At 43.9% G+C, this 11,030-nt stretch overlaps 2 protein-coding genes across 2 annotated transcripts; both read right to left on the reverse strand.

Annotated features, from left to right (window-relative positions):
- Positions 1-3,036: 3,036 nt before the first annotated feature.
- On the reverse strand, positions 3,037-4,289 carry PtA15_1A873 (uncharacterized protein; the record flags this gene model as incomplete). The annotated part of the gene is made up of 4 exons (XM_053165945.1): positions 3,037-3,237; positions 3,308-3,921; positions 4,001-4,132; positions 4,208-4,289. The coding sequence occupies 4 exons, from the start codon at positions 4,287-4,289 to the stop codon at positions 3,037-3,039; spliced, it is 1,029 nt and encodes a 342-aa protein (XP_053017086.1).
- A 1,228-nt stretch (positions 4,290-5,517) lies between these two features.
- Positions 5,518-8,110, reverse strand: PtA15_1A874 (uncharacterized protein; the record flags this gene model as incomplete). The annotated part of the gene is made up of 7 exons (XM_053165946.1): positions 5,518-5,913; positions 5,995-6,330; positions 6,392-6,492; positions 6,565-6,776; positions 6,854-7,571; positions 7,682-7,858; positions 7,948-8,110. The coding sequence occupies 7 exons, from the start codon at positions 8,108-8,110 to the stop codon at positions 5,518-5,520; spliced, it is 2,103 nt and encodes a 700-aa protein (XP_053017087.1).
- Between the last annotated feature and the right edge of the window lie 2,920 nt (positions 8,111-11,030).

Here is an 11,030-nt window from a genome sequence, read left to right on the forward strand (position 1 = left end):
GGTTTGGCTTGAAACTTGGTGCTGATTAGCTGTTGGCCGGGCCGCGAATCACATAAGCCATTAATGAGAGGCCCGGTACAGCCAAACCGGGAGGGAATAGACTAAAGCTGAGCCTCAAATTGTTCCCCAACACAATCATGCTATGTATCCATCCCAATAATTCCACCAGACAAGGGCAAGAACCTCTCATTCCTCAAGATGAGGACAGCTGCAAGCTCAATTATGAGCAAGAATAAGTAGAGAATGAAGAACCAAATTTGCCAAGAAATTGGGGCAAGGCCATTGTCAACATAACAGCTGGAAAAATGAGTGTTCTGTTTACATAGTTTAGTCATGTTTGACCTTTTTTTGCCTGTTGCCCATTTGTTCCTCAGCATAATTATCTGATGTGGCAATAAAAAAAAGGAAGTTTTGACTTGGCCTTAGACAAATTGGATACAAAGACTTGGGTCCCTCAGTAAAGCTGAGCATCTGACAGACAAATCTCCAGTTGTGTGGATAATTGATCTTTTTCCTCCTGTGGAATGGTGAAATCTAAAATGCTTCAAGTTTCAAATACAAATTGGGTTGATAATATGTGTAGGATTGACTTGTCATGAGGGGTGCACATATAGATCTTGAATTATCAGATCATCTGAATTGGTGTGGGTGTAACTTGAGGAGTAGCAGATCAGCTTACTCCCAGATTAGTGCTAATCCAGACCATCAACCACATGGGTGCAGGTTAAATAGATGACTATGTATGTTGTATGGACCTAGATCTTATGTAAGATGTGTTTGGTGGGGAGGAGTGTCTGTATGCATGTGAATATGCACGCCACACTTACTCCAAAAATCAACAAAGAGTAAATTTACTCCCACTTAGTCCAAATCATACTCCCAGGAGGAGTTTAGTCCAATTAAATTGGAACCAATGCAGTTGCCAAGGAGGATTAGTTACATTAATCCCTCCTTAATCCACAACTGATGTGGATGCTCTCACAGTGGCTTGTGGGAAAAGGGGTTCACTGAAAAAAAACTCAAGAAACTGCTGCCAGTTGACATGCAATATGACAAAGGCACCTTTGTAATATTGCATGTCAACTGACAGCAGTTTCTTGAGTTTTTTTCACAGTGGTTGCTGGATGACCACTATTGTGAATTGGGATTTGTTCCCATGCAGTGTGAGCAGGGTGTGATAGAGGCTCCTGGCATGGGACCATGGATGGGAGGTGGGAATTTGAACTGAACCATTGAAAGTGTGGCGGCGTAGCCGCCTTGGACTCTAGTACATATGATGTAGTAGAAATTGTGCCAATTTGTGAAAAAAATTCAAGGTAGGCACTCCCTGGGGATTACCACCCAAGCTTCCCTGATGAAATCCTGTGAAATTTTCATAAAAATGGAGGCATTAGAACATGTCATAGAAGGCTGCCACCTCAAAGTGAATTTCTGTTGGTGGGATAATTCCAAAAAGATATGAATTTTAGGAAAAGGTAAATCACTCATTCATGGGCACTTTGGGGCACTGTGGCCAAGGCTTTGGGGATGTTCCTTAGTAGCACACCTGCCAAAATGGGCGCACAGTAGCACACCCCTTTCCTGAGGTGTGATAATGCCATGCAGATCATTGTATTTTTTTCAGAGGTTATTATTTGCACTCTAAAACCTTGTGGCCCTTTGGGGCACCATGGCTAAGCTTTTGGTGGCATTCATTAGCAGGAGTAGCACACCCTTTTCCTGAGGTGTTCTAATTCCATGTAGGTCATCTTTTTTCTCTTTACAGGTTTTTAGTCATGCTGTAAAATTTTGGTGGGCTTTGGGCGCCACAGTGACAAGTTATAATTTTTTCTGTACTTCTGCCATTTTTTGTCAAACTAAGGTGCTGATTCCCAAACTTTCTGAAATAATTCAAGTTCTTACTCCCAAAATTGCTCCAGGTCAATTTCTAGTCCTGGGGACCGGGGCTGGATGTCAAATTTGGGTCCGCAGGACGTAGACACCATTTGGGAGTCAGAATTCCAACTTTTGGGAGTCAATTAATCAACCCCCTAGTTAAATTGATAAGTTTAAAAGTCAAATTGATTGAAATTAAAAGTAAACTTAATTTCTTATCATCCCTCTCCTTGAGTTATGTATGCAGGTCTTTTTGATCTTAAAAAATATTTTGCAGTAGCAAGACCAAGAAATCTTGAGATTGTGTGACATGTCTTATTTTTCTTCAGGTTACATTCTACCAGAGTTACAGGATGTAATTCTTTCAAGCATTCATTCCCCTCCAAGCTCATCTTGCCACCATGGGAAGTTCCACAGTGGAGGCATAGCCACCTTGAACTTTAGTATTTGATTAATGCTGGAAAAGATACTGTCCTTTGAAAATTCATAATTCATATTTAGTTCAGAAAAGTTATGTAAAAGAAATCAAAAAGGCATCATGCAAGTTAAAGTAAGTGAATATCAAAAGAAAGAAACAAGTAAGACTTATAAGGAGATAAAAACATAAAGAAAAACAAATTGACTGATGATTCCTTTAAGGATTGATTTAATTTTCTGCAGACAGCTCCCAATCAGAATGCTTGGTTCTGAGAGAATGGTAGAGGTTTAGACAATCATTCCAATTAATTACATAATTAAGATATGAAACAGGTGGTTGCTCAAGTATCAGAAAGAATTGAGATGGTTACTGTAAGAGAAAGATATACTCAATACTGATAATCAGAAAAATTATTGAAGCATTTTATAACTTACTGGTAACAGACAAAAAATATTTGCAGAGAAGTGAAACAGGGTGTTTTGACAAGGCACATAACAAATATTAAGGGGGAAGTGGACATCAGATTCTATGGGAAGGAAAATCAAAATCAGCTTTTCACAAAGTTGATTTAATGACATGATTAAGATTATGAATCTTCTCACCTTGTGCCTGATAGGGTGAGTTTTTTATGTTCCGAGATCATTAGAAAAGAAGAGAAGAGTTCAAAACTATCAATATAGATCAAACACAAATCACCACTGATTCACCCCAACTCAAGTACTTGCCTGTTGAGCGGTTGCAGGTCAAGCTTGAGTATTGCTATTACCTCGGCCTCGGGGCCTTGGACTCGTCCTCTGGGGTTGACCGTCTTTTCCTTGATTGGAACTTGCCACTCTGGTTCTCTGCTTTGTTATTTTGACGCTTGATGGTAACGATACTGGCTTCCCTGTGTTAGGCTGCGATCGTACCGAAGGTCGAGCCACTGGAACTTTACTACTTGCGATCTGCACAAAAAAAAATAGAAAAAATTCATCATTCTACTCCTGATGAAAGCTACTTGTAGCTTTCACTGACCTTTGGGACTTGGTATCCTGGCCTGGCTTCCCGAGTGACTTGAGTAGCATTACTATTCCCCATCGGCCCTGAGATGTCAACATCCCCTCCATAGCCGACTACGCTAGGAGGTCCCCCTAGTTTCTCGGAAGCCATTGGAATCTCGGATTCGGGTATGCTGGCAAATTTCTTTCTTAATAACAGAAAAATCGAAATTATGAAAGCAGCTGTGCCAATTATTATTAGGCCTTTCAGTCCTGGATCTTCCATCAATGATGAGCCGGGTGGGGTCTTCTGTGCCTGTGCTTTAGGTGGCGCCTTCGGTGGTCCTCCAGTTGGAGATTTGCCACTTGGGACTTGAGTTTCACTCTGGTTTGCTGATTTACCCGGTCCCAATAAGGCCGAGTCAGTTAGCTCTGTATCAGTTGATCCTGACCCAGATTTTTCTGGGGACGCATCCGCAAGGTTATTAAGGGGGGCGGCCTCCCGTAGATTGCTAACCAGATCGGCGTCCCGAAACTGATTAGCGCGAGTTTCGGGGACACTTTCAGCTGCTGAATGTAAATAATTATTTGGAAGAGAGATCTCTTGAGTTGACTCGTTCGAGGCAACCTGTCTTCTCTTGAGTCGAATGGCTAGCAGGACGGTATTTTGTGAAATGAAAAGTAAGTCTTGAATAACTGCTCATTACGAGAGGGAAAAAAATCCACTTACAAGGCTCTTGCGATTTTTTATCCGGATATAATGTAGGAGAGATGATACTTTGAGAAGAGGGGTTGGTTTGATCTTCTTCAATGGTTGTTCGTCGTAATGCGTCCCACAGCATGGATAATGCCGAGAAGTCTTCTAACAAAATTTTGGAAATGCGCAGGTCAGAATGTTAGAAGTTTGGATAAGAAAAATATCCAAATTAATATGTACCTTTTGTCAATTCAGGAGCGGTTGGACTATTATCAGAGAGAAACGTGAGGAAAGCAGCGCGTTGCGATGAGGTCTGGAACATATGACCTGTCCATCTTATAGCGTGAGGCTCATATAAGGCCAACGCATCTACGTGACAGACTTTTAGAGAAGATAAGAAGGTAGAAGGAAGGAAAAGAAGCAGGAACAAAAGTCGAATGGGCATTTTTTCTAAGGTTTTATTAAGTTGTGTTGAGTTGGGGCGAAGAGTATGAACTACCGCGGTGAAGTCTCAGCCAGTGAGGCACTCGAGTTTTCCAAAAAGACGAAGGGAGCAAAGGAACGTTGAGAAGACGGATTTCGGTATCAGGCCAAAAACTTGACGTTCGTTCGACTCTTTGGAGTTTGATGTGCACCGGTGGAGAATCACAAACCGTGGACCAGTGTAATAGGTGGTTGAACGGAATGAGATTATTGCCAATGAAGCTGGAATTTTTCGACATGGACAAAAGGATGTCTAGTACACATAAACTTGCAACAGAACTGCCGATACCGAGGTTCGAATAAGGCAAAGCTACCGACAATTAGATCACTAAGGGTGTAGACAAATTTATCATTGGTAGCCTATTGAGGATGGAGACCGGGGCATCCCATCTGCCAGCAAGACTCATGAGTTGCTTCGTAGGATGTTTGCAGCTTGCCAACTTTCTCATGACGATCACCACGGCGATTAATAAAATCCTCGGGCGTCGAGACTTACAAACGCGTTGAAAATAACACCAGCCCTGACTATGGATATGGTCATGGACTCGTTTTCACCGGCGAGGTTCATTCGAGACCCCTCATGACACATCCTATGCCTGCATATTCCGCCCAGCACCAATGCCTTTTGTCAAACCAATCTACTTCACGTTACCCAATCAAGGTTTTGCTGAGGTCAGTGGTCTTGCCAACTTTTCACAAAAGGGGCTTTTTTGGCAGCCGCTCAGCAACATTTGAGCAAACAAGCATCTCAATACATGACGTACATACACAGTCTGGCCTCTAGGAGATTTCTCGTACTGTAGTGCTGGTCTTGCGGGTCAAAGTGACAAGATAACGTAGGATCCTGGAATCATCAATGAGAAATGATGCAATGAATGATTAAATCATCGATCGTGAATATTTCAGGGTATATTCATTCTATACGTTTACATAGACTGGAGTGAAGAAAAAATAATAGATTGTTTTTCGGACATGAACATGAGAGACTTTGATATTTACGGATACGTAGTGCCGTCCTTCAATTTTTCTAGAAACAAAAACAACAGCAAGACACCCTGAAAATGTTTCTATGAATCGTCGACTTGGTTTGAAGATACTTGTTCTGCTTTGAGCTTCTGTCTCTCTTTTTTACCCTTACGTTTCTTAGTAGGGGGCTGCTGAGGGGTTTCGTTTTGATCCTGAGTAGCAGACTGCGAAGTAGAAGCTTGTTGGTGTTGTTGATTAGGATTGCTACCAAGGGCTTCACCCCACGTCCTCGTTTTAAGCTTCTTGCGCAACTCTTTAAGTTTCTTTTTCCTCGTAGCGAGCTTACGATCGTTGGTAGCTGATCGATAGGGTGCTAATTTTTTTAATCCAATCACTTGGTTCAGTTCGGCATCTGTCGCCAGAAGGATTTGTTCTGGGGTCATCCAATCCGTCGCCTCTGTCTTTGTGTAATGGAACCTCGTCGGCAGGTCTCCAATCTGGTTTCGAGCGTTAACACAGAGATCCAAGAGGCGTTAGCTTTTGAGTCAAAGCTGGAATCATATAGCGGTTGTGCAAACCATGTCTTCACAGTCTAACTTGTGATACTCATCCAATGCTTCCAATAGCTTTTTCTTGCGCTCCTCGGGAGAGAGTCCTTCCAGGTCATCAACTTCCTCAATATGGTCGACTTCTTCCTCTTCGTTCTGGGGGTCTTCTTTTTGGACAAGGGCGCGCTTCTTCTCGGCTTTTGCCAAGCGTTTCATCTTTTTCGATAGCTTTTTGCCGCCAGGGTCCAAGGGATCGTAAGCATCGCCACCGGGTTCAAAATTGATTTGTTGCTGCTGGGGGGCTTTAGCTGGAAGGATGTCGTCGATTTCGATATCGTCTTCCCAGACTGGTTTACCGTCCGGATCCTGGTTTGAGTACATCAAATTAACATCGACTTGGATAAAACACAAGTCAAAGCCAACCCACAGTTTTGCCGTAAAAATCATTATCAAACACATTTTGCATTCGGCGATCATGACTTTCAGGATCGAAGTCACTGTCCAAATCTATGCCGTCGAGATTACAGTCTGATGTGGAAATAACAAAAATATCATTGTTGAGTTCCAAAAGCTCATGTAGAACAATTAGATACCACTTACCTTCAGCGCCAGCATTTTTGCGGATAATCTCAAGTTTCTTCATCACCTCATCTTTTTTGAGTGCTTTCATTCGTTCAAGTTCTTCCATACGCTGCCGCTTTTCTTCATCTTTCCTAGATTTCACTGCTTCTCGACCAAGTTTTCGACTATCATCTTTGCGTCTAGCTGAAGGACCTGTATCTCTAGCATGGGTAGTGACTGTAGGATTGGGACTGTATAAAATTAACTCGATAAGCTCAACTATACCTCGTCGATTGTCTTGAAGAGCAATAAAAAGTTGCGAACTTACTCTTCAAATCGAAAGTTGTAATTAGTCTCAAACTCTTCCGCCTTTTCGACAAACTCTTCATCTTCTTCGTCATATTCATCACAGATCTCAGTTTTCCCTAAGACGGTAGCATTACTTCCGGATGTATTAGACTTTGTTTGTCTAGGCCTGCCACCAGGCTCGACTAGCTCTTTATATTTCGGGATTTTCTTCGCTTCCTTATCGATCCATCCACGACCGAGGACGTAGGCTCGCAAGAATTCATCATCATCTTGTTGTGTTTGACATTTTTCTTCAGTTTCTCCGGAAGGATCGGTGCGGTTCACGAAGTTCAATTGGAGAGCCGTTTGAATGTTATCACTACCGACCTGGTCGATCAAAAATCGTTGATATTCTTCATCTTCTTCTTCGATTTCGCCAAGCTCTTTGTCTCTGAGCACAAGCAAGTTCTGTATACCATCTGAACTCTTTTCAGATTCGTTATCCTTGTCTTCTTCATCATTAACCAAGGCGTGAAAAGCTCGCTTAGTTTCATCCCTTAGTGCTTCGGCTTCTTCTGCGGGTGTGGGTTCGTAATTTGCAGGTAATGTCTCATCTTCATCGAACTCCCGTCCTTGATTAGCGAGAAGTGCTTTGCGATGGTAATCTCTCAAGTTCATCGGTTTTTTTCGACTGGTCGATTCAGCTTTGCCACGTTTCAGCTGTTGAGCTCGGACGGCCGCGTTCTGAGCCTCTTCCTCTGTTGGGAAATATGCGAGCAAAACCAAGTCGAATGTCAGCTTTGGATGACTCTCTCTACATGCTATGGATAAAATCAATTGATCATAGTGAGAACATATACAAAAGAACCTTCAAAGACATTTCCCTTGGACTGGTATAGCTTGGGATCTTCTTTCTTGATCCGAGCAAGTGTTTTTAAGATAGCCACATCGACCTCTGGTGTGATGAATTCTGCATCTGAATCTTCAGACGAGAAGTCTTCCTCACTCTCCGAAGCCTCATAATCCGAGCCGTATTTATCTTTCACTGAAAAAAAACTCCAAAAAGGAACGAAGTAGAGCGAGGTTATTGATGCTTCCGAGATTACTTTCTTCTCAGAGCTAAAAAGAACGCACGTTTCATTAATTCCTCGCCCCGTTTTTGACGTTCGAATTTTTGAGCGTATGCTTCGTTATAGTGAAAGGAATCCGCTTGATTATTCCGAGCAGATCGCAGCCTTCCATCAGACTGATCTTCCAAGTCTTTTTCGACATCTTCAAACAAGTCAATCGGTGCCATTCGAGTATCAACTATTTGGTATGAAAATGAAGTGAAGTCGAATATGAAGCAAAGGCAATTTCAGGTGAACTATTTGGGAGATTGACGTGCGATTAATGGCCCATGTTTTTGATATTCAATTTGAAGCTGGCGCCCGCGTATGCAAAATGCGATGTACCATAGCTTTCCGGGGATTCGAACCTCGGATTCCGCGCCCCCAAATATTACGCTCTGCTGGGATTCCGTTTGCCCCTCGGATTCCCAGAGTCCACAATCCGAGGTGTGCCAAAAGGCGTACCACGGAACCACGGATTTGTCAACATGGAAGTCACTTCCTGGTCATCAAAGAGAGTGATTACTCCTCTCCAATTCCGTTCCGTTGCGGTCATCGAGGGGATGATGTACTCCTCTCGATGTCCGGAACGAACTGGTCATCGAGGGGATAATGTACTCCTCTCAATGACTCGCTCCCCTCGATGACTCGCTCCTCTCGATGGCCGGAATGAACCGGCCATCGAGGGGACTGATTACTCGTCTCGATGACCGGAACTCTCTATGTCCGCTCCGTTCCGGTCATCGAGGGGATGAAGTAATGCCTTCGATGACCGGAACAAGCCGGCCATCGATGGGAGTGATCCCTCTTCTCGATGACCGGAACGAGGCGGCCATTGAGGGGAGTGATTACTCTTCTTGATGACCGGAACGAACCGGCCATTGAGGGGAGTGATTACTCTTCTCAATGGCCGGCTCGTTCCGGGCATCGAAAGCAATACATCTTCCCCTTGATGTCCGGAACGAACCGGCCATCGAGGGGAGTGATTAGTTCTCCCGATGACCGCTCCGTTCCGGTCATCGAGGGGATGATGGACATCTCTCGATGACCGGAACGAGCCGGCCATCAAGAGGAGTGATGACAGGTGATGACTCTTCTGGATGACCGGAACAAACCGGCCATCAAGAATCTGGTGGATGGTCTTATGTGTATATACATATGTATTGTGTTTCCGCTTAACCTTGGACAAGTCGAAATCGGATCCAGTTAAAGTTATGGTGTTTGGAGTGCACAGCAGGGCACAGCACCAGTAAAAACCGGTTTTCTGCCCCACAGCCTCCAGATATGTCTCCCATCGGATATCCCCCCTGGAGCTCATCCTTCCCGCCCTGTCCACCATCCCTTTTGCAAGAACCAGCTCGAGCTCGACCACTTATCCCTTATCCCATCATGGGATTTGTACCCTATCCACCTGCAATTAAAGTCGTGGCCGTCCGAATGGCCCTCGAAGGATATTCCGAATCACACATCAGTCAGACCCTCGGCAAGAAGATCTCCCGCCAGTCTTTCCAGCGTTGGATCCACCTTTACCGACAAACCAGAGCCATTGTTCGCAGTCCTGACTCGTACAAAGCTCGCGGAAGGCCCTCGACCCTCTCAACCGACGAATGCCGATTCATGGTTGAGTTGGTTTGTTCTGAACCTGGTTTATTCCTTGAAGAGATGCAACAACGCCTCTTTGGCTCGACTGGGACGCTTCTAAGCGTCCAATCCATTCACGAGAACCTTGTCAATAGGCTATCAATCACCTTGCAGAAGCCATCAATTGTGAACTCTCAAAAATCTTTGGTGGCCAAGTATGCGTACGTCGAGTGAATGGAGTTTTTTCCGGCTAAACTTTTAGTTTTCACCGGCGAGTCTTTCTTTTTTCTTTGGTTGATGACAGCTGGGACTAATGAAGCTGTCCTCTCATCTGTTGAAGATGAGAGCTCCTTTTGTGACAAGGACCTTCTCCAATCGTTTGCGAGGTCGGAGAAAGGGACCGGAGCTCAGCGCTTGGTTATCAACCAGAACCCTGAACGTTGGAGTCTGCTGCCTGCGATATCGCTCACCGGGTTGGTTGCGCTCACCATGACAAGGGGGACATTCCAAGGAGATCAATTTGAACATTTCCTTGAGTTTGATTTGGTGAGTACGTAATCAACCCAGTTTGAGTACTCTTAAGCTGACATTAGCTTGTGCAGCTCCCTCGGATGAATTGATATCCAGACGTGAATTCCGTGCTTGTCTGTGACAACGGAGCAATCCACCAAGGTGCTAGGGTCAGAGAGCTTTGCAACGACTTCGGCGTCCGGATCATTTATCTCCCACCGTATTGCCCTGAGCTTAACCCAATCAAACTATGCTTTGCAGCAATCAAGCAGCACCTCCGCTTAACTCAGAGCCTGAGTTATGTCCCAGACACCGAGTGGGAAATTCGACGAGTTACCGGTGAAATAATTGACAAGGTCTTGTGTGCAAAATTGATTGCTCATTGTGGGTATTGCATCCCATCAACTTCCGACTAAAGCAACCCAGATATTTCTAGCACGGCCTTCAGCGATATCTTATGACAATTAAACAAGAATGATGCCATTTTTTCAAATTGTTTTGTCCGCCTGCCTGCTTTAGTAAACAATACACGGTCTGTAGCATGCTATCTTATCTAAAAATTTCCACATCAAATAGCTCATGTATCTCCGAAAGAGCCTGTTGTATGACCCAATTCAATGGGTCCAGACTAGTAAGAAATAAGACTGTTACCAAAACAAAACGCCTGTGTTATATAAATTGGCATTGAGCTGAAGTTAGCGGATACCAAGCCAAAAACTCCAACAATCTTTAACAGGCGCAGTCTGTGGTACTGTAGCGTCTTTTTCTGAGGCAAACGCGAATTCAGGCCTGAAGGCTTTGGCATCTGTTGTGCCCCCTTTCAACAAGTTGTTGTGTGAAGTCTCTTTTAGAAAGTAGGTGAAGGGGCATCCGAATATCAAGAAATTAATACATTTTTCACACATTTGAAAGGACAATTGGCATCTTTTACAAGCAATTCTAATTGTAGCAGAGATACCATATCAAGTAAATAGTCAAATATGGTGGATCAAGGGAGACAAGAAATCCCTGGTGGCT

Source organism: Puccinia triticina, chromosome 1A (genome assembly GCF_026914185.1).
Source record: "Puccinia triticina chromosome 1A, complete sequence".
In the NCBI taxonomy this organism is placed as follows: Eukaryota; Fungi; Basidiomycota; class Pucciniomycetes; order Pucciniales; family Pucciniaceae; genus Puccinia; species Puccinia triticina.